The following is a 24,138-nucleotide window of genomic DNA, read 5'->3' as shown; positions in this document are numbered from 1 at the left end:
ACAAAGCATGATTTAGTTGTTGACTTATGTGCATTTCCTATTCGCATTTCTCTTTCTCTCTCGCAATTTCCATGTGTGTGCGGTGGATTTTAACTCTTTCATAGGGGATTGCGTCCATCTTTCTCTCACTTCTCCTCCAAAAGGGGGAAACCCTCTTCTGCCGTGGAAAAAGAGAGGAGGCCTTTCTTCGTGCGCCCATAGCCTACTTTTTAGCTATGATGAGAGGGTGCACGCTAAAGGGATGTTGGACAGTTTTTGAGTTTGGTTTTATTTTGTTTAGCAATTTTGTAGCTTCATTTTTGAATCGATATAAATTAAAATATTTGTTTAGGTTATGTTCAAAAAAAGCCTAATTATATGTAAAAGGTCAAGATTAATTGACCAAATTACCAAATTATCAGTGTAATTTTCTCCGACACCACCTCGTGCCGAGTCCGATCGCACCGGACACTTCCAGCGCCCGCTCTCTTTCTCTCTGTCCGTTTCTCTCCCAACTCTTCGCCACCGTCAAAAGTCGGTTTTTCCGCGCGCGCTTCTCAAAGCCAACTTCGGCCCACAGTTCGTCGCTTGCTGCGATCCGTTTCGGACCAAGTCCTTTGTACACTTTCTTCGTCGTGCGCGCGCGTGCGTTTTTCGATTCGTCGCCTACTCGTCCGTTGGTGTCACACACTCAGGAAAGGGCGATCGGTCAGTCGTCGTCGGTGCGACGAGGTCAGTTTGTTATCGAATGGGGGGTGTGAGTGTGTAATCGAGAGAGAGAAAAAATTACGTCACATGTACGTAAAGTTTTGAGTTGAGCTCGGGCAAAGGTTACAGTGTGAGTAAGTGAAGGTTAAACGCGAGGGTTAGCAGTTTCAAAGGTTTTGGCATTTAATGGGCGTCTCAAAAATGAGGTTTACGTCCCTATGTTAAGTGGCCAATGAATTGTTTTTGGAACAAACCTCAAGAAGATCAAACTTAAGGTGAAGTCAGTGTGCGCATGTGAGAAAGAGAGATAATCGAGCATAAATGAAAATTGCATCATGGAAGTGTGAATTAGTGATGTTTCGTGCAAGAAGATGAAAAAGTTGGTGGTCTAAAAAACCGAACCCAGCTGAAAATACAGTTCTGGAGCAGCACTTTAATGAAACAACTAGACAAGGCAAGGTGTTTAATGGGCACCACCTCTCGTATTGGACGCGTTTGGCGGGATCGTAAAATTGGTTACAACTTGATTGCGCACAATTTTATCTCACCTGGATCTCATCCACTTTTCCTCCCTCCCCCTTCCATTGTGGGTATGCAAATGTGGGGCCGCGGATTAGCGGAACATCTTTACTGTTTTTTAGCGTTTATTAGCTGCAAATAGTGAGAACTAGAATGAAGTGGCTATTGGGTAATACCTTCTTGTTCTGATGGTTCTGGATAGTTGGATGTATATTTTCCTCTCTGGTTTTTTGTTAATGTTGAGGGCATTCTTTTTAATTGTTTATCAATATTTATAATTATTTTTATTAATAATTTTTCATTGAAGCAAAACCCCATTTTCAACCAAATTAAAACTTCAAAAAAGAAGATTTTCTCTAATAATTTTACATTTTGAAAAGACAATATTCATGACCCCATTTATGTCAACATAGTTATTGAAAATTCAACTAATTTTTAGATGTTATACATATTTCGTCTGCCTGTGTGGATCCCGCGGTTTAAGAAGGCCACATAATAAGGTGTTACGTCGATTCCATACATATTTCTCAAATTATAATGTTCGTATTTAGATCAAAAGATAGGTTGCACAATTTGATACAAGTTATAAAATAAACCAAAAAAGAAAATTAAATTATTTTTTCTCGTATCAAAAAAATCATCTTATAAAAGATGAAATTATTTTGCGTGTTTTTAATATATTACAGAACAATTCTATTCCCCCCTATCCTAATGAAAATTCAACCTATTATTTTTATAGAGGTAAGAAAAAAAATACGTTACGTACTTACTAAAATGATAACTTAAAAAAGAAAACCAATCTATTTTCACCATACTCATTTTCGAATTCCATATTATTACCTTATCAAAAAAAACGTAAACCGGGGTGATGCCTATCAAATGAGATTTTCCCGCAAAATGAAAAGTGCCAATTAAAAACGTACGGAATGGTACACCCAAAGTTAAAGAACGAGGGGATAGTCCTCACGAAAAGAAACGTGAGGAAAGTGCTATATTGCGAGAGAATAGTCCTCTCGCGTGTTCATTCGTTCATTGGAACAGTTCATCCTATGAGTGGCTTATATGGACAAACGACCGCCACTTAGTCAGCGAACCATGGTGGCCCATACGGCAAAGGCACGGTTCAATATGCCGAAGGTCTTGGGTTCGAGTCTCGGTACCGGTACTTTTTTTTTTGATAGATGAACTTTTTTGGAAAATGAACCATGAGTAAAGTACTCTCGGTAATTTCGGGATTTATCCTCTCAGTCCGCACACAGTACCATTTTACTACCGAATCGTGCTCTTTATCCTCTCGTATGCCGATGCCCAGTTCTGGGTGTATGGTATCATATTGACCGTGTTAGAGAAGTGTTCAAATGTTCAATTGAATTGATAATTTTATGACGAAAACATATTTAACGAATTTTAGACAAAATTCTGACTTTTTAGCTATTTTTTCTTGAAATTTATATGTATTTTGTTAAAAAGCTTATGAACTAAGTTAACTAAATATAAAAATTGATTTTTTTTTATTAAAACTCTATCATCAACCTTAGTTATGGTACATTTGCATTAAAAATAAAAATGTAACACCTTAAATTTGATTTCAATAAGAAAAATTATGCCTTTGAAAGGCATAATTTTTCTTGTTGAAATCAAGTTAAAGGTGTTCAAATTTTATTTTTAATTCAAATGTACCATAACTAAGGTTGATGATAGAGTTTTAAAGAAAAAAATTCAATGTTGATATTCAGTAGTCAACCCGGAATTCTAAATAAGAATTTTCAACGCAACTTTTTTTTAAACACTTTTGAAAAAACATTTTTGCAGAACAGTGTATGGACCTTGTGTGGCCAACCACAGTACATGTATTAAAAATAATAATCTTGATTCAAACCATACCAGTTGGAAAATGTTCCAAAAATAAAATAAAATCCTATCGATGTCACCCCGGTTATGAAGCTTTTTCTGAAGATAAAACTTCAAATAGTTTGTATTTTTGTTACATTTCGCAAAGTACAATTTTGTTTACATTTCACAATTTTAGTCCAAATCTCATTCTAATTTTTAAAGAATCAACAATTTTATATAAAAGTTCTTGGGTTATCATTTCTGTAAGTTTTTTGAAAACTTTTTCTTACGCTTGTCTATTCCATAGTTATAAGTAATAATTTTTCGATTGAATTACGATGTAAAACACAGCTGATAGGAACACCAAAACTCTGGTATGTACCTGAATGAACTCATTGTAACTTGATTATTCACAAATAAAATCAAATTGAATTGAAAAATTCTTGGGTTATCAATAATTTTATCCTGATTTTTATTTTATTTGATCGAATACAACAACACAGATTTTTAATGATTCACGGTATTGAAACATGGTTTGTGGTAAATAAATTATGTTGATTTATTTTAAACAGAATTTCTAGGCAGTTTTTAATTCTGGTCTGGTTCATTAGAAAACCCTTAGAACCACTTTTTTCTCTATTTCAATTTTTAGCAAGATTATAACTGAGCAACGAATTGTCTTATTTTAAAAACAGACTTTTAAAAAAACTACTTTTAAAAAACATATCTTAGTTAGACCGACAGAAATTATAATTTTGGGTGTAAACATTTCGAAGACAAACTTTAACGTTTTGGAATTCACAATTTTTTTAAAATAGTAGATTTTTCAATAAATAACTGTAAAAATAACACTAAAACGCACGAATCGTTATTTTGACTCTTTTTATTTGATCGACAAGACCATGCAAGTTTAAGGTTGGGATCTGTTTTAAATATTTTAGATCGTAAATTGACATTTTAAACATTATTCATTTTGTAAATATTTTGTTAATTATAACCATAACTATTAAAATCTGTTTCACATAATGTGTGATGCTAAAAACTTGTTTTTGATAAACAATATTTTTGAGTTATTTCAGAATGAGTCCAGCAAGAGCTTGCCGCTCGATTGGAACCCTGTTTTGACAGATCGATTGGAACCCAGAAAGTAACAGTTCGCATCTCCATATAGTCTCTCTATTTCAAACCTGTTTTGTATGGTTTCGGCCAATTTGGCCACATCCGGTAAATCTGGAATCCTTTTCTAAAATGTGAGGTTATGTCATGCGTCGTTACTAATATCAGTATTATCAAAATTTATTTTAGTGTAAGAAGACAGAAAAAAAGGCCAGCGTTTAAGTGTTAATGTAACGTTCGCTGTTTGATAATGCTTTCTGCTTAACTTTACGAAGCAAAAACAATACATATCCCCTCCCCCCTTCTCTTACAAAAAAAAAACACTCATAATCATATCACCGATTCCTGTGCTGCGGTGTAACATTCCTTCACCCAACCGTCACAGAGACAAGCCACAAGTGGCCTCCTAGCAGCAGCAGCAGCAGCAGCAGCAAATTCAATTTTGTTTTTCCAAAGCAAAAATTTCTGCTGTCCCCTCGAGCGAATCGTCGTTCAACGCACTTTGGGGTCCGTTTTTTTTTTTGGTGTGAGTGTGTGTGGCTGATAAATTAAAGGGAGCGTTCTTTTATTACGTAACGCGAAAAATCGGACTTTTAGACCCCCTCCCCCCCCCCTCGTAACAAAATTTCCATACAAATTTTAAAAAAATTGTATGGAGCGTAACACGGCCTCCGACCCCCCCTCCCCCCCTACTGCGTTACGTAATAAAAGAACGCTCCCAAAAGTGTATAAAATTCACTTCTTTCCCCATTCCTCTCGCGCCTTTTTAAGTCTCGCAAACACCCCCGCCCCCTCTCTGTCAGAGCACGCTTGAACAAAAGAGAGCGGTTTTGTGTTGGTGTGTGCGTGTTTATTGTTGTTGCAGTTTTATTTTAGTTTGGGGGAAGCTAGACAATCGGCGAACCGTGGAGAACTGTTGCATTTAATAATTATGGAGTTTTTTTCATCTTAAAAAATTCTAACTTGCTTTAATAATAATAATAATAATAATAATAATCTTTATTTCATTTCAATTCATAATGCATTCCATAATTCCCCTAGTGAACATTAGTTCTTTTAAAGGGTTTTTATGTTATGTTATGGGTGTTGTGTTTTCTTGTGTCGTGTTGTGTTGTGTGTTGTGGTGTGTAGCTGGTAACACTTTATTATTTTAATTCAATTCATCGCTTAGATCTAACGTACAATAAAGTTGTTTAAATTTTCACGTGTATAAATTGTTAATTTTCTTTTGAATTCATTGACTGTGAGTGCTTCTTTCATGTCTTCCGGGAGTTCGTTGTATAGGGTTGGTCCTCGGATTTTGAATCTTCTTCTTCCTAGTTCAGTACGAAATCCTGTCCTCCTTAAATCAGTTGATCCTCGGGTGTAGTGGTCGTGGATAGCAGCTTCAAACTCCCAATTGTGATGAATGTTGACGTTGTTTAAGATCCGGTACATAATTACTGCGACTGACTGTGTGTAGAGGCCATACATTGGCAGGATTTTGTGCTGTGGCATTGAATAGAGTTCACGTGTTGGATGTAGAAAGGGTAGCTTGTAGACAGCCTTAATACAGCGGTTTTGTTGCACTTGAAGTTCTTTTAAGTAGACTTTGGGACACGAGCCCCAAACTGCAATGGCGTATCGGTAACGGCTGTGAATGTATGCTAAGTAGATTTTCAGGAGCACATGGTGTGGGACGCTTCTAGACAGTCTCCTGAGGATTCCGCACAGTGATGAGCACTTTGCAATAACTTGCCGCACATGATTGTCCCAGTTGAATCGGTTGTCGAGGTAGACGCCCAAGTACTTAAAACATGCTACTTCTTCGATGACTGTGTTGCGTACACTAAGTGAGGGATATTCTGGCAATTGTGAATGCAGAAATCTAAAAATCATCATTTTAGTTTTGCTGAGGTTCAAAGCCAGAAGATTGTTTTCCAGGTAGTTGAACACTAACTCCATGTCTTCCTTCATTTGTTGTACTACTACAACCGGTGATGGGCATGCGTACGAAATGGCGGTGTCGTCGGCAAAGAGTCGGGTCTTACCGTGGAGCTGCAGTTTAGACATATCGTTGACGTAGATCAGAAACAGTAGCGGTCCGAGAACGCTTCCTTGGGGAACTCCACAACGAACAAACTGGATCTCACTGCGGATTCCAGACACGACGACTTGCTGTATGCGGTCGGATAGGTAGCTTTGTAGAAGGGCGTTCGGTAATCCGCGTAATCCACACGACTCTAACTTTTTCAGCAACATTTGGTGGTTTATCGTGTCGAATGCTTTGGAGAGGTCCAAGAAGATCGAGCCAGCAGACAGTTTATCATCGATTGTTTTGGAAACTTCGTCAACAAGCTCAAGTATGGCTACTTCCGTCGATGAACCCTTACGGAAGCCAAATTGATGGCAATATAGCTGTTCAGTGGCGATTAGGAAGTTGTAGATTCTGGCAAAAAGCAGCTTCTCGAAGACCTTGTTCAAGACAGGAAGCACTGAGATAGGCCTGTAGTTTGACGGGTTAGTCGGGTCGCCTCCTTTGAAGACGGGGTGGACCAAAGCTCTCTTTAAGCACGCCGGAAACTCCCCCTGACTGACACACTCGTTGAAGCAGTCCTTGATGACACTTGCTAGAAGAGTACTATGTCTTTTTAGGGCAGCAACCGGGAAACCATCATAACCCTGCGCCTTTTTGGGGTCTAGTGCGAAAATTATGTTCTGGACCTCAAGTGATGTAACTGGTCGAAGAAACAGGGATCGCGTAGCATACTTCATTGTGCCAAACTTGTGTATGTTGCCGTCAGAAGTCAGCTGGCTGCCGAGATTAACACCCACTGAGGCAAAGTAGTCGTTGAAGATGTTAGAGACACTGCTTGGGTCTTCCACGATTTCATGGTTTACTTCTAACTGCACTTTGGAGTTTGCCTTCGACTTACCTCCTAGAACCTCGTTGATTCGACTCCAGAGTAGCTTTGGGTTGCTTGTACAGAACAGCCTCGAGTGGTAGTTCGCCTTTGCTTTACGCTTTGCTTCATTCAGCTTTAGATTTGCACGAGCCAAGAGTTCGGTTTGAACCTCATCCAGTCGATTGGCCTTCCATTTCTGCAACACTTTGTCCTTTATGTTGCTCAGCTTCCAAATGTCGTAGTTGAACCAGGGACAACAGTTATGCTTCACCTTGACCTCCACCGTCGTCGTTCGCGTGTGTTTCTTTGTTAGAAGAGCATAGCGTTCTGTTATGGCTTGCAGACGTTCGTTTGGTACCAGTAAGTCTAGTTGGTACTCTTGCAGAAATGATCGGTATTCATCATTCACAGCTGTATAGTTAGTCCAAGTCTTAGTTAGTGTGCGCCGTTCCTGCTCCATCTTGAGTTTAAGCACTGTAAGGACATAGCTGTGTCCAGGCCATACGTAACGAAGATCCAGGGCGGCTTGTAATCCTTTCAACTCTTGCAAAAGTCTCCGGGATAGTGGTGTCAGCTCATCTCGGATGACTACTCTACCTTGCGTCCCCATTGGCAGCTTTTGATTTTGAATTGCACTGATATCCATGGTACCGTATTGTTTTTTGTGCTCCATCAATTTTTCCTTGCAGTGCGCGCTTTTGAATGTGATGCGAATCGGTGAATTTTCTGATTTCGCACAGGGTATTCTGCAGCAGGAAACCATGTCGTGCTTTGCCGTAGAGTATCCAAGAGCTTCGCAGGTCTTCAGCACAATGTCGTCTGTGTTTTCCTGGGCAGTTCTGGGTATGCCCAGAATAATCGCGTTGGTAGACAGTTCAGACCTTTGTTGGCAATCGATGTCTAATTCCGCTTGATGGACGACTTGCGTGATCGATTTGGCATTTTCCGAGAGATTTTTGATTGACTGCTTCAAACAGTGATTTTCCGACCGCAATAGCTGAATTTGGTTTTGTAGCAGCTTCATATGACCCACTATTTCTTCAAATTTGTTCGAAAGAAATTGTTGGCTCGCTACAACATCCTTCAGGCAGTTTGATGAATCCTTCCTCATAGATGCAATGAGTTCTGGCAACTCTGCCAAATTTAAACTCATGTTGGCAGTGCTCGCTAACAGATGGCGCTGTTGTTTGAAATTTTGTGCAGGGTGGTGTGGCAGTGTGCAGTGCAAGTACCAATACTATTGCAGCACAACTTACCACACTGATACGCCTATTCCGTTCGAGTAGAATCTCTTGTAGTAGACAGCAGCGAAGAAGTAAACAAACGGCGAAGTATTTGGCGTCCAGGTTTTGAAGACGATGGCGAGACGGTGGATGCGACGTGTGGGGCGGGCTTTCGGCACGAATGAAAACAACCAGCAGAACGATGATCTTTATTCTGGACTCATCAGATGTTACATGTACAATTGGCGATTTTGTTTGGCAGTGCTTATAATTTGTGTGCTGGTTCAGAGACTCGGTGGTGGCATTACAGCAGCATTTATGCTGATTGCAGCAGATCTTGTTGGGTGGCGAGGCCAACAATTGCGAGTAAGAGTGGAATTCGGCAACTAAATCAACAGTATGACGACCAATAATGCAATGAAGTGGTTTGACAGAAGCGGATGTCACACTTTTCGACGGGTGGGCGGCCCGGTTTTGTTATGGTGGTGCAGTGTACTGAGATTAGTTCGAAATTTCCAACGCTCTTAACTCGGTTTACTGCATGCACTATCACTGATTTTCAGCATCAATACGTACAGCGAGGCGTGATTAACGGGTACAGCGATGTCTCTGGCGATTTATTGGTGGTTTTCGGGTTAATTTTTGCTGAATTATCTGGAGGGTTCAATCACAACAAGTTCACTAGTCGAGCAGTGTTACCAGCAGTGTCTGCTTTAAATATTAAAAAAATGATTTTGAAAATTTAATTATCAAAATGGGTCAACTGGTCTGACAATTTTGCAACACCGCTTAGGTCTGCACAGATTTAACCCGTTTTGAATGTATTAGTGATCAAAGAAACAGAACTTGGTCGAGAATCGGGACGGTACTCTCTGATTGGTACTTTTTTCTCTTAAGGGGTAACATACATGTAGAAAATCATAAAATTTCATGTTTCAGAAAATTTATTCAATCCACTTAAAATATGATTTTCAATCACTCCTGGAAGTTTCATGAAGATATTCCATGATTAAACTGAGTAAGAGATGATTTACGCTCAAAATTTTGCCATGCGCAAAGCGAACTGTCAAACTTTGTGAGCGTTTTTTCTCTAAACGCCGAGTTGATTTACGGGTGCCATGATATCTCGAGATGGGATGGACCAAACTGGCTGAAATTTGAGGTGAAGACTTGCAAGACATATTTCGTGTGCATGACAAAGCCTGATTTTGAAATTTTGCATTTTTAAAAAATACAAAAATCAAAAACTGACGATTTTTTATATGAAAAACACAGAAATATTTTTATCTTTTTTTCAAATATTTTTTTGAAAATCGGGCTTCATCATGCACACAGGACCGGTTTAACGAGGCTTGACCAAAATTTTGAGCCGATTTGGTCAAAGCATTGTTGAGATATCGTGGCACCCGTTTTTTGAAACTGCTAACTTCAAATATCTATATCTCGGCAATTATACAACCAAATGTCTTCAAATTTATTTTGATAATAGTTGAAAATATTTATTTTAATGCCCTTAAAACAGATTTAAAAAAAGTTTAAGTGTGTGCTCAAACCAACCTCTGAAATTCAATTACAACAGAAGTGTCAAACGCAAACAAATCTGTGGATCTGGCATCCTTGAACGCAACCATTCGAATGCATTCTACATATTAGGAGGTTGCACTATCTGTCATCTAGTTTGGCAATCTTCTTTTCTAGAATTGTAATTTTCGTTCTGGTGACAATATATATCAGCGATTTTCAATCCTACATGCTTGAAAGGGTTAAAAGCGTGACTCAAGATTACGATTGGGCAAATATTTGACCAGTCACCACGCCAACAATTGCCGAGATCTACTATCTGCCTCTGATTTTTTCAACCCCTCTCTCTCTCTCCCACAGTCAACTCAGGTGAGCTGCTCAAAGTTGGGCAAAGTCGAGTAAACGGTAGTACGACTCAAGAAGTGGCGTGGGCTGGAGTTGGTAGCCCGAAAAAAAGATGCCACTTGAGCTTTTGACCGTTGAAGTAATCTACGCGGAGCTATCAGATGTGCTTTGTTATTTTTATTTTTTCGTCTGTTTGACTTTGGGTAATTGCGGAACCGAGTTTTGCTGCTGTGAAGAAGATGATGATTTCTCAAGTTCGCGATGTCTACTGCGATAACAGGCTTATTCATAGCTGCAGCAAGTAGAGCTGAGGGCAGGTTTTTTTGGAAGAAATTGTTTGCTCTGAAATAAATTGCTCCGAGTGAACGTAATGCAAATTATGTAATGCAAAACACTTGAACTTGATGTACTGGTGGAACGAAATATATCAAAAAGATTCAAAATAAAGATCTTTTTTATTTAAAACATTTGCTTCTTCTTTAAATTACAGATGGAATTACTGTTTATTTTTAAAAACAAAACAATATAAAAAATACTAAATGGCTGTTCCTTTCCTGTGAGTTTTTACTTTTAATAAAAATTAAAAAAGTCTCAATTTTATGTCGCTGGAAAACAAAAACAAAAATTAAAATATCAAGCTTAGTATTCATTTTTTGAATCAAAAAGTATCACAAAATTCTTTATACAATGTTACAGCCGGTATTTTTTTTAATCTATACATTTACGATTTTTTTTTATTTGTCTATTTTTGATGTATGGTCCCAAGACTATAGCTTTATCCAGATTTTTAAGCAAAGATGGCGTTCCGAATGGTGAACGCCCGAAATGTCAAAATCGTGCAATGGCACCAACATTACAAAAAAAAAGTGTGCCATGGTAGACAGCCAAGGTTTTTTTTTCTAATGTTGGTACCACTGCGCGATTTTGACATTTCGGGCGTTCACCATTCGGAATGCCATCTTTGCTTAAAAATCTGGATAGCTTAAAAATGCTCTATTTAAATTTTTAGTTATTTAATTCATGAAAATTTACCATACATGGCCTTTTACATTTTGACAAATCCTGGCCAGCAATTTTAATTACAGAAAAAAAGGTTAACGATAAAATTCACTATTATGAATCGCCTTACTCTTGTTCCTGTTCCTTATCTTAGATAATATCTTATTACCAAGCTTGGATCGCAAAAACAACTTCTGCTTTCCTAGAAATTGATACAAAAACACTAACAAGCCAATACTTAACTTTTTTTGCTAAACTTTTGTTTATCCCTCACTAACGCATACAAACTCCTTCTGATTTGCCACTCAGAAGCGTCCAAGTGAAAGAGTTTGTGTTGTTCCGTTCACACCTGCCTGCCAAATGCTACAGTTTTTGTCGGTTTAATTTCTAAAGCAAAAAAATTAACAGCAAAAAAACGAGTGTTTATGAATATCTAATCCATTATAATTAGCTACACAGCACTACTCGACTACTAGCCAGTGAGAGGGACAGCGCCGCTCTTTTCTCTCTTTCTCACACGAGACGCAACGCAGAAGAAGAGAAAACGGGAGGGAAATCTTTTCGAGAGGAAGAAGGTGAAAAAATAAAATAGTTTGAAAAGTGGTTTGGGAACGAAAAAAAAAAGTTCGACGACGACGAGAAACAGTGTTAGTGGTTCCATGTGATTGATTTTGGGGGAAACGTGTCGGAGTGGTTTTTTCGAGATTGTTGTTTTGAGCTGAGTGGAAAAAGTACAGCAAACCGGCATCGTGGAGCACTTTCTCAGCATGGGCTACCTGCAGGATTTGCAGCTCAAGGTAAGGATTGGGTTTGGGATCAGTTTTGGACTAGTTGAACGTTGGAAAACGTGACACTTTGTTTAGAAATCTCCCAGATGTCAGTGGCGCCATCTGTTAGTGAGCACATGGAACTCCGAATGTCAAATAGTAGAGGGATTGTTTTTAAAATAATTTTCATATTATTGATTCGTCCAAAATTCGTCTATTTGATGTGATATTTTCTTCAGGCTATTCTTTTCCTCATTCTCAAAACAGATTTGAACTCAGCAAACCTTGAAAACCATGATCAAACCGTTTCACAAGATCTTTGTCTCCCTTGATCAATCAAAGCAAACCGTTGACAGCTGATTCCGGTAGAAGCAAAAACAACCCATTGAGAATCCCGCTCACAATCCGAAGCGGATCAAAAAAGATTTTGTTCAGCTCAAATTTCACCTGATCTAAGAAAGAAAGACAAAACCCCATGAATGAGAGCAAAAACTAGAACAATGAATTAAAGCTCACTCAACATTCCCGCAAAGCCACTGCAGAGACTCAGGAGAATCCCCTAAAAACAAAACAAAAAAAAATCATAACACTACTTTTCAGGGGTCTGAAAATTTTGCCTCAGAAGAAAAGAGGAATTCCAGGTGAAGGAGAGTAGCGGTAGGAAATGAAAACCGTTAATCATTGAACAGAAATTGATATGGGTATTGTTTGTGTGTGTATGCGATCTGCCCCTCTCTATCAAAGAGAATAAAAACACTAGAAGAAAGGCGTCTTGGGAAGAATAGGGTGGTGCATGTGATTTAAGTAAACAGCTATTAAATTGTTTATTTTTTAAAGTCACCTCAATCGTGTACAACAAATTGCGAAATTGAAATCAAAATTTTCAAGTTGGGGAAGGACTTTGAATTTTCTTTCAAAACCACCAGAAAAAGAAAACAAAAGTTGATGAAAAGTGAAAAGTCGAAAATATTATGGTTGTATATCACTTTTTTATAATTTTATCTAAATTTTTCAATTCAATAGAAAATTTTAAATATTTCATCATCCAAGCAGAGGTAAAAAACAGAAACTGGCGAAGTTGAGATACCAAATTGGAATTTTTGAGGTATTTCAGTATTTCATAAAATTCATCAGAAACTATAGAAAAACATTCACCATTTTTAGCATGGCTATTAATTTTGCATCGATATGACATTTTAAAACGAATGCTTTCATTGCAAGTGTAAAATTTTTAGGTTGATTGTTTAATTATTGAAAATATGTTCTAAGGAAATTTGTACAATCGTTCGAATTTTTCGTGGTTGGGATACCAAACTATGGGTTTATATGGTAATTCTCTTTATTACCAAACTCCTCTAAAATACGGGAAATATTGACCAAATCTGACAAAATCATAAATTTTGCATTAAAATCACATTTCGAAACGAATGCATTAATTGAAAATAAAAAAAATGTTTTTACAATTGATATACCCTCTAAGAAAATTTCCCAAGTATCATTTTCAAACCAACTAGCCACCACCTAGTCTTATTGAGGTTTTATAGTAGCATCTTGATTGCTTTAAAGTTATATTTGGGCATTCACCGCAACCAATAAGCAAGGGCTTATTAATAGGTTCTAACAGGGTTTTATGCCTTGGACATAAAACCTTGTGACAATAAAAGCTAAATGACTTTCAACAAGGTTTTATGAAAGTTTTAAGAGAGTCTTGAAAACCCAATGGCAATGTCATGCCAAACGGTTTTATCGCATGCTTCTTTAACATTATGGGTATTTTAGCTGTCAAGTCGACGTCGTCGTGCTATCTTGTCGCACCCGCCATTTTGACGTTCCGAGAAAAACGCGTTTTAATGTTTGACCTTGAATATTCAAAAACGAGAGCACGCAATGTAAACAATAACAAACACGTTTGGTTTGGCTCACCATTCTGTGCATTGTCCCAAAGTTTGGTTGAAGTTGGTTGCTGGAGTCCCGAGTTATGGCCTATCTACAATCACTTAGCTTAGAATAGTTAAGTAAAGTAAAACTTAGAAAATGTACACAACTTACGGCCGTCATCCACAATCAACTTAGAAAATTTGCTGGGCTGATATACGTTGCTATGCAGTTGTTTGTTTTACCTTTGATATGGAAACGTCAACTTACCGTAGATTTTGAAATTTTCCAAACCATACGGCAAGTTTCTAATTTTATTCCTTTTCATTGTAGAAGATCAGATTCATTTCCATTGATTCAAACTCCTAAGCTAAGTGAAATTTTCTAAGTTAAGTGATTGTAGATAGGCCATTATAATTACAAATGTTTACGGTACCCGGTCGGAAAAAAATCTGGTAAATTTGAGTGTCTGGCGCAGGCGGACGTTTGTCGTGCAGTTCAGACACACTTGGCACATTTCTTTTAGCCAGGTTTTGCGTGACGCCCGACGAATCTGGCGAAAATCTGGCGGGATAACTCACAGCTGTCTGGCACAAAAACCAATCGGTTCAATCGGTTGAACCGTGCACGACCGGTTTGTTGCATATTCGCCAGAATTCTGGCAACATTCTTGGGCCAGTCGGGGGGAAAATCTGCCAGACGTCTTGCGCAGCTAAGTGCAGCGCCCAAGACAAAACGCCCGCCAGGCGCCCCCCTTTTCCGTCTGGGTAGTCTAGCTTGTTCGTGCGACAAACGCATCCTGACTTTCCTGGCCTGAAATCCCTTTGGCCTTTTGTCGCACTTACATAAATTTTCATGGAGTGACAAGATAGCACGACAAGATTGAAACTACTTTCATATGTAAAGTGACAAAAATGCACGGAGTTTTTTGCACGTACGACAAGTTAGCACGATGGCGACGAAGTGCCATTAGGCATGCGAAAAGCTTACTTAAAACCACAAGCTCCTGAAAAATCTTTTAACGCGGCCAATTAGCAGTGCATAAATATGGCGCTAAACGTGTGTTCTGATTTTATGTTATTGATCGCCATCTTGGTTGAAAAAATTGAGAACTGAGAAATTTGATTCAAATTTGACGAAAACTCTCATTAATGCTGAATTTCTGAAATAATTAATATTGCGATGGATTTTATCCCTTTTGGACTTTTTCACTCTGCTCGGGTATAGATTCATTGTCAAAAAAATGCTTGGTTTTGATTTTGCATTTTTGACACACCAACTTTAGTAAAATTACTCAAATACATGCAGATTAAATATTGCATGGTTGAAGATAACTACAACTATGAAATATTTAATCTTCTGAAATTATTATGTTTAATGTTGAATTTTTGCCTTCAACGTGGTTGGGACAATATAAAGATTGAACTTCAATAGTTTTTAAAGGTTTTTTTCGAGATTTTAGATTTTATTTGAAATGAGTGGCAACATGTTTGAACCATGCAGTTTAAACATGAATGTAAAAAAAGTTGAAACAATTTAACTCTTCATCTAGCATTTTAAAATCAAAGGAATTCATTCGATTTTAAACAATTGTTGGAGATCTTTAAGATTGAAAATTCTTCAGTAAATGCTTGGCCAACTTTTTTATAATTTATTTTGTTTTTTTTCTTGTATCAAAATAATTTCAAATACATTTTCAAAAGATATACAAATAGATTTTTTTCATTTGCGAATACTTTGTTGACTTATTAGATATGAGTTTTTTTACTAAATTTCAATCCGTGGCAGAGTGAGGTTGATTCGAGGATATGCTAACCATGAGATTTAAAAAATCGGTTTGTTGTGAATTTAAGCTGTTTCGAATTTAAGCAGAATTTTAATAGGGTATGTGCCCCTATATTGGGCCTAGTACCTATTTTGTGTAAACCAAACTAAATTTAACGAAGTTGTGCATTTAACCAAATCTGGCAGGAATCTGCCAGACAGTGTGTGTGTGCGCCTTTCACATGTTACAGTCTTTCTAGCATATTACGAGTTTATTGATTGGCTATGCAACAACTGTTTATTTAAAAAAAACACTCATAAATGTATGATATAAATGATGCCCATACAAATTATGCACGTAACGCAACTTAAATCAATCATTCTAATGTTCGTTTTTGGCTTTCAACATAAAAATGATTTAGCATGTTTGTCGACCGAATTTTATGGGCTTCACTGTATGTCAAAAAAGTTCACAACGTACTTCGAGAAATGTCACTTTTTACACGGGACACACCCCAAGTTACATTTCTTCCAGGAGTTCTACAAGAGCTCTTCAAGATAGCTACAGCATAGCAGTTTGGACCACGGTAGGATAAAATTCTCTTAAAAACTTCTTCAGGAGTTTGAAAGAGTACTTGAAGAGAGTTTTATCCTACCACGGTCCAAACTGTAGCCATCTTGAAGAGCTCATGTAGAACTCCTGAAAAAAAAATTACTTGGGACACTTACTATCAAACCAATCGTTTGGTAGTGTTCGTGAGCTTCGTGTAAAGAGGGTGTCAAACTAAGCAGTGACTCCGTTCGTTTGACAACAATTGGTGTCAAACCATCGGGGTTTGAGTATACAGTGAAATAAAGCACTTTTATCCAAAAATTTGATTAAATACGAGCTTTAGCATTAAAAAGAACAACTTATTCATGCAGTAAAAAAGATCATCTTTAGCGTTCCTATTTTGGGCCTAGTACCAATTTCTGATCTAAACTGTAGAAAGTAAAAAAAGAAACTCGGCCATAAAAACATAATGCAAGTTGTGTAAAAAACATTTAGCTATTGGTTGGGTGATTTTAGCACTCGGTGTCAAATAAAAGGTCAGAAAAAAGGAAAATAGATCTTACCAAAACGGACTAATCCAGATACTAGTTTACTATTTTGTCAGATATAACAAAAACCATTCCTGAACCACCCTATTGCACCAAATTCCCCACCTTCCAGAGCGATCGTCCCACCTTCCCCCTCCCACTCTCGAAGAAGCTGAAAATGACGGGATTAATAGGGTTCATCAGATACGCGCAATCTCTCATCGTTCTTCCAAGCCCGTTCGCAGCGAATCTCTCGATGGGTCCTCCCGCGGAGTTTGTTTGTTTTGGCCTGCGCTCTTTCAGAAGAATAGAGGGTTCGATCGGGCCGGGCCCAACCATCACTCATTCAACAATACACGGCGTGAAAGTAGTGTGGCCGCGCCGCCGCAGCCGCTGGATTAGAAGCAGATTGGATCTGCGGGTTCGTCGCTTGCTCCCGTTTTCTTTTCTTTTGTGGGGTTCGTCGCCGGATGACTCAGGTCTTTTCGAGTGCGGCGGCCGCTTTCCCAGCGGGGTTGACCTGTTTCGGGGCCGGGATGATTTACGACAGCTAGAATGCATGAATCAATCAAAAATCAATTGATAGCTCCGGATTCTGGGGACGGGGGGAATGTGAACTAGTTTAATTGCTTGGCATAAATCTGTGGGATCGAATCTCGCGGCGGAGAGGAGGCCAAGCAATTTTCTCGTTCAATTTCCCTCGATATCCATTTCATGTAACATAATTTCACCTTAGGAGAGGAAGATCAATCGAGCGAGTAATAGAAATGCTGCGGTTGGGACCGCAGAAACACGAAGAAACACAAGTATTGTTCCAGCTGTGAAGTCTTGTTTTTATGGCATCTCACCCATCGCTTTTGAGGTTATGTCTGGCCGTCAGCGCTGCAGCTGAAGCACATTCCGCAAAATCTCTCGTGGTAGACAACGCAACGGGAGGGGAAGAAAACACACCCAAACGAGGTGCGTTCCTCCCCTGAGCTAACCAATCTAAACATGCCGATTCAAGCGTGTAATGGCCGCCCCTCTTGGTGTCTACAGTGATTAGTTTACTGCCCAGATGAAAAAAAGAGTAGCCAACGGGCAGTAGTTGGACCATCACGGCAAGACCCTCGAGAGTGAGGTTGGAAAACTCAACAACTGACCTTCTTTTAAATTTTCTGAAACTGTGCCCACCTTTAAATTTAACATCTTGGCGAAGAATCTGACGTTTCAACCCAAAGCTGTACCACCCAAACAGAACCCAACCCACCAACCGCTCTGTGTGAGGTTAGGTGAGAGATGCTGCAGCAGCTGCTGGAACGAGGTACCCTACTCTATTATTATGGCTCATTATTTTATTACAATTGCTTTGCCGTACCGGCGCAGCCGCGTAAGCGCCTTGTTGGTCAATTTATTGCATTGGAGGGTGGAGTTCTGAACTAGCTTCTGCCGCCGGCGAGTGAGATCTGCTCGAGAAGAGATGCGCGTTTTCGTTGGGGATAGTGTCGATGAAGATTTTGTAGACTCGACTCGATTAAGCCTTTGACAACTTTGATTTTCAAAGTCACAAGCAAGAAATTAAAACAGATTACATCAAATTACACCTGCGCACAGTTATCCAATCGACCCAGTTCTCTTTCCAGCAAATGGCCAAATACCGCGGCTCGCCTTCTTGGATGGCCCTTTTCCACCCCAAACACGCATGCACGACTTTTCGCTTGCCCAGCCTACTCAATTTCTCATAATCACCTTTCTATTTTCCTCCTTCTCCCCCAACTCTGGACTTTTTTTTTCAAACATTCACCCATATTTTTCACCATGTTCGACATAATTTCTCCGCCTATTGGACGGCGGACCCGCAGCGTCCGCATGGTTTCGTATCATCGCACGGTTTGCCGTACGATCTAGGAAATGAGTTCACCGTGGAAAAGCGCGCGACGATCTCCGTCCGTACGTGAGGTGAACCGACGGGTGACGGACGATGGCCAATAGAATTGCCAGCAAAACGCAGCTGATTTGAGGGCAAACGTCATAACTTGGAGACTTGAAGACTTGCATACTTTAGGAGACTTGGAGACTTGAAGACTTAAAGACATAAAGCCTTGAAGACTTCTAAGACTTGACGACTTTTAAGACTTGACGACTTTTAAGACTTGACAACTTTTAAGACTTGACGACTTTTAAGACTTGACGACTTCCAAGTCTTGAAGACTTCTAAGATTTAAGGACTTCAAAACAAGAATCTGAAAAAGAAATAAAGAGATATGACTTGAGAAAATAACGCCATGCAATTCTGAGAACATGAACTGAAATAAAAATTACGGCAACAACCTTTCCTCGGGGCAAAACAAAGAGGTCACAGAACCATCAGCAGTAGGCCACTCGCAACCTTTGGCTACCCTCTCTATGGTAATTGGTCATCCGACTGCTGCCCGCTAGACCAAATTAGGCAATCATCAGTGCCTACTTAGAGCAATGGCCGATATATTGGCCCATCGCACGAATTAAGCTAATTGTTTGCTACCGGCGCGCGCAGCGCAAGGTTCTTCCAAGCCAACCCCGCACATGAAACGTCAACGAATTCATCTGTCAAACCGCGCACGCGCTCCGCGCAGCTGTCAACACGCACCCAATTAAATCGTTTTCCGCATGACGGGTTCATTCCGCTTCGAATTCCGCTTCGAAAATTGCTTCGAAATTTTCTAAACGGAATCTCCGGTTGGACTCCGTTTAGATTCCGTTTGAGCCATTTTAGCACATTTTAGCGACACCTGCTGGTGTACGGCAGAACCTTGATGACATTTCGCCGGAGTTCGCCGAAACGGTTATGTTGTTGATTTTTGACAATCGGGCGTGGGTCAAACGTCAAAGTGTTGAAAAAAGGAATGCGCCAAAACTTGTTCATTCCTGTTTTGTTTTAAAACGTGCCGCGTTTTCTGGGAAAAAAAATCTCTGATTTTTTATGAATAGATAAGAGTCAATAGAGCAAGAGTCCGGAAATGGAAGTGAGATTTGAGATGCGGGAAGTGACAGCAGTAGTACCGGAAGGCAGACGAAGAGCTCGGTGGTGGCGTCCCGTTCCCGTCGACGTCGATGGCATGTGTAGGAAGTACGAGCATCACGCGTGTCAATTCTAGAAGAAGCGCCATCTAGCTTTAGCCTTGAAGTCTTCTAGCGTCGTCGTCATCCTCCAGGACGGACCACGTGCCCAAGCAGGAACCGACCTAGTTAGTGCACTATTCCAGTGGCCACAAGCGGGAATCGTCCGACGTGTACTTGCCTTCGTCATCCTCTACCGCAGCCGATCTGAGCATGATGGGAAGCGGCGGTAGCATGTCAGGAGCAACCGTAGTAGCCACCCCGGTCCTTGGAGTTTGTACTCGCCATTGCTTCCATGCGCTAGACGAAGGAGTCGAAGGGTACGGCGGAGCAGATCCCGGAGAAGGCGACGGCAGCACCGTTGTTCACCTTTATCAGCTCCCGCCCGGAGGTCCTGATTCCTCCCATCTATCATCCTGGAAACAACTCGCAGCAAGCGTCAAGCTTCTTGTACTTTCGTCTTCCAATGGCGTACGGTTCGGACGAGCAGTTCCAGTGTCGAATGTCCCGTAAACAGCCCCGAGCAGCTGAACCTGCCGACTTGGTTAATTTATGATCCATGTACGTGTGCAGCATCCCACTTTGTAATTTTGTGAAAATAAAGATCATTAAAAAGGGGGAATTGGGGCTGGGACTCGTTTTTATGAATAATTCTCGGAATAATTAATAAATTTAATCTCAAAGTTTAACAAAATCCAGTTTGTTTTTTTTTTTCTGGTTGGATTTCAATTCAACCAACACAAAAAAGAAACCACTATAATAAAAACAAGAAGAAGAAGCAGCTGTCAAAACTAACCCGTCCATTCCGTTTCGATTCCGTTTGAATTCCACTTGAACCGATTTGCGGCGAAAACTCAAACGGAACCGGTTGTTGCGTTTGAAACGGAATGCGTTTTAGAATCTAAAACGAACACTGTTTAGAATTCGAATCGAACTTTTTTCGCTCAAGCGGAATTCTAAACGGAATTCAAACGGAACGCGCTGAGTGGGCAACTGTTCAATGTCAAAGTCGCGCGCGCGCGCGTGGTTTTGCATTTCGCTCGATTCAAACTCGCTCAAACAGTAACAATAACAATAGTTTCATCTTGGCAGGCCGTGCGCTGCCATATACGGTGAGAGCAGAATTAACTTAAAATTACCAGCGCAGCACTTCGGCGCGTTGCAGAAATCAACCGCGAACCGCAAGTTTTGAAGGTTAGGTGCGGAAATTTGACGTTTCTATGCGCTGCGCGGATTCTGTTTCGTGATGCTTTCTTCAAGAGTGAGCCTAACCGAGCGTGGAGATGAAATTACCATGATTGAAAATCAAGCAAATTGTGCACGGAGAGTTCGAGAGAGGGATGAGGTGTATGCGGCAGAGAAAAGTGGAAATCAATTTAAAAGGCGTATTAGTTTTTTACCCCTTAAATGAAATCTAAGAGAGTATTTTGATGCGATTGTTTTGATTTAACCCAAATGTTACGACGCTGCGCGTCCCTCGTACGGCGCCGAAGCAAGCCCCTCGTTTTATGGGTGTTGTTTTTTATTGTTTCTATCACTTGGAAATCAGTCAGCAGAAACAAAAACAATCTAGGCAAGCGGGAGTACGATCGCAGCTGTAAAGGTCAGATGTGAAAAGACACCGAATATGTCAGTTAATGTGAAATTGTGAACTATCAGTGTACTCAATTTGGAAAATATAAATTTTCAGTTTTGTAACGAGTAGAAAAGAATTGTTTACTTTGACCACTCCGCTCACAGAACCGGTACCCGTTTCGACATCCACTAGCGTCTCAATATCTGCGTGTAAAAAACATGACATGGAAGACGTCACCTTAGTCCTTAATCGAAGTCCTCTAGTCGCCAAATCTCTTTGTTTTTCTAGACGATTTTTAATGACAGCGAAGAGTTAATTTCACTGTTCTAACGCATTACTTTCCTTTTTCTTTCAATTCCAGGTAAGATCATGCCGTATTTCACCCACAACAAGTCCGGTTCTGCTCAACGACGAACACCTCAAATCAAGGTCAAGGTATTCCATCCTGCTCTCAATACCCAAACCGGCAGTGGAACTCCCCGTGTGTAAAGCCTCCAAGAAGTAACCCATTTCCCAATCATCATTAGACACTTCTCGACCTCTCCTCAAATCGACTGGTACTTACCTCTCCACGATCGACCCAAAGTCGGAAGCCACATCTCCCCCGAGAAAAGTCAACAAGCCCGGCTTGGCCCACATTTCCCAAGCCCCGTGGTCAAAACAAAAGGTTGGCCGCGGAAAGAAAAAGTCATCCACCGCCACGACGCTGGAAAAACCAGTTAGCTGCTCCAGAAAAGCTGAGCCCCACTCCGCTCTGCGAAGACCCGCGAAGAAGAATTGGGTCACACATCCGCGCCACACGGGGCGCGCGCGTTTTACGCGAAACTTCTTTCATCTTCGCGCGGAGGCTTTATGTTTCTAAATTACACAAAACGCTGCGCAGACAAACTTTGGCAGGGGGACAACACTCGGATGGCCATGGGGGGAAAAGGTTTAACCTGTTTCTTTCTTCTCTATGGACAGCTTAAAAGATCGGAGCGCGCGCCACTTAGCCATCGGCAGCGACGTGACGACACTTGGGGATGATCGTGGAGGCTCAGCTTCCAGGCCTCGGTAGGTCATGTGGCCTATATTCGGCTTAGCTCCGACGATTCCGACGCTGCTAATGACTCTCACTTGTGTGGTGGAGCTTTGGGGAGCGTGGGGTAAGATGGGGAATTTGGAAGCATTTGGGAAAAGTAAGGTGTGCCATCCGAGTGACGATGCTATGAAATGACCTTTTGGCCAACATTTGGTCAAAATTCCATCCGCGGTAACTCCACATAAACATTTTTAAAGGCAGTATGAGGTGAATTTTTGATTTAAACAAATCTTTAAAACCCTAAAACTCACGTGTCCCGTTTCACCCCAACCCTAGCAACCTCTACAAGCGACAACACTAACGAGTTGAGGCTCGGCCAACCTCCAACTATTCATCCCGTGTCCATTTAGACATCTTCCAGAGATGTTGCCTTTCCTCCGCAAACGTACTCACTGGCTGATCAGTGATTTCGACGTAGAAAGCGTCGTCGGCCTTAAAAATTCCCCAGCTGGGAGCCCACTCCAGGGAGGCCGCCGGAACCCGCCGCGGTTTAAAAGGCATGAAAAAGTTGTCCCGGGACAACCCACTGATCCCGATCCAGCGTGCATTTTATGTTTTTATACGTTCGGCCAAACGGAGGTTGAGAATTCTAATGACGATGACCATCGCCGATGAGGTTGGAACTTCAATGAAAGTGGGAAGGAGCCCACCAGGACGGCAATCCGGCGACGAGAGCGAAAGTCCGCGAGCAGGGATGAGTTTGACGCGCGCGGGGGAGGACAGAACGGAAAGCGAATAGCTCGGTCCCGAACAGGGGCCTGGTGATCCAAATTCAGCACCGGTGTAACCGGTTTCAGCTGAGACATTACGAGGAGGCTGCTGCTGCTGCAGCAGCAGAGTTAGTAAAAGTGGTTTATTGGGTCTTCTGCTTCGATGGAAGACTGGGCTGTTTTCGTGTTGTTTCGGGGTGGAAATCAAGAGTTTGGTCCAGTTTGCTAATAAGGTTACAAAGCTAAGCATAATGCTTGAGGATTTTTTTTAATGTTTGATTACAATCACAAAAAATGATGAGACATTTTTCATCAAAATGGAATTTCTATTTTTTTGAGGTTGTGGATCACAAATGCTGAGCAGTCTAGCTATTGTCCGTTTCTTTCAAAGATACACGCCACGCGGCATTTCAGAATGTGCCATAGACATTGTTGCCAGCGATTTTCTGCACTTTTAGTGCAATAAAAAACATATCCGGCAACAATGGCAAGCGATTCGAAGAAAAAGATCAACAAAAACAAAACGCGCAGTATGAGATTTGACAGCGCGCATTTGGTGAAAGTGCGGCGCGTCGTTTCGAGGCTGGTTTGCCGCGTGTCTTTTCCGGGAATACGCGCAATACAAGTCAGGAATAGTTCATCTGATTTCAATAGGGGGATGGCGTCGCCATTTTTAGACCACATTTTCCTTTTTTTGCATCGAAACCGACTACTTTATCGACATAAATTTTTACTGAATTTTTCATCAACTGAAATTTCAGTAAACGATTAATTTATAGTTTACTGAAACTTCAGTAAAATGGTTGTCAAAACAACTAAAATTTCAGCAGAAAAAAACGTCAAATTATTTTGCTGATAATTCAGTTATTTTCTCGAGTCAGTTTGACAGATCATTTGCTGAGGATTCAGCAATCAGGTATTTCAGTAATCAAAATTTGATTTTGCTTGCCATTAAAAATGTTTCCAGTACCTACTGTTCAATACTTTATTAATTTTATTTCATCAATCCTCCAAACCAAAAATAAGTGGTTTGCTTCGAGCTATTAATATTTTTCTTGCCTTTGTTTATAAAGACACAA

General features: G+C 40.3%; 1 protein-coding gene across 1 annotated transcript in view; it reads left to right on the top strand.

The window, feature by feature from the left end:
- Positions 1-11,775: 11,775 nt before the first annotated feature.
- LOC120413708 (rhophilin-2) overlaps positions 11,776-24,138 on the top strand; it is a 49,157-nt gene continuing 36,794 nt past the window's right edge. Inside the window, exon 1 of the mRNA XM_052706777.1 lies at positions 11,776-11,925. Within this exon, the coding sequence (XP_052562737.1) occupies positions 11,896-11,925 (30 nt within the window). The 5' untranslated portion in view covers positions 11,776-11,895. The remainder of the gene's footprint in view (positions 11,926-24,138) is intronic.

This window comes from Culex pipiens, chromosome 1 (assembly GCF_016801865.2).
Source record: "Culex pipiens pallens isolate TS chromosome 1, TS_CPP_V2, whole genome shotgun sequence".
Taxonomy (NCBI): domain Eukaryota; kingdom Metazoa; phylum Arthropoda; class Insecta; order Diptera; family Culicidae; genus Culex; species Culex pipiens.
This window is presented reverse-complemented; position numbering and strand designations above follow the sequence as displayed.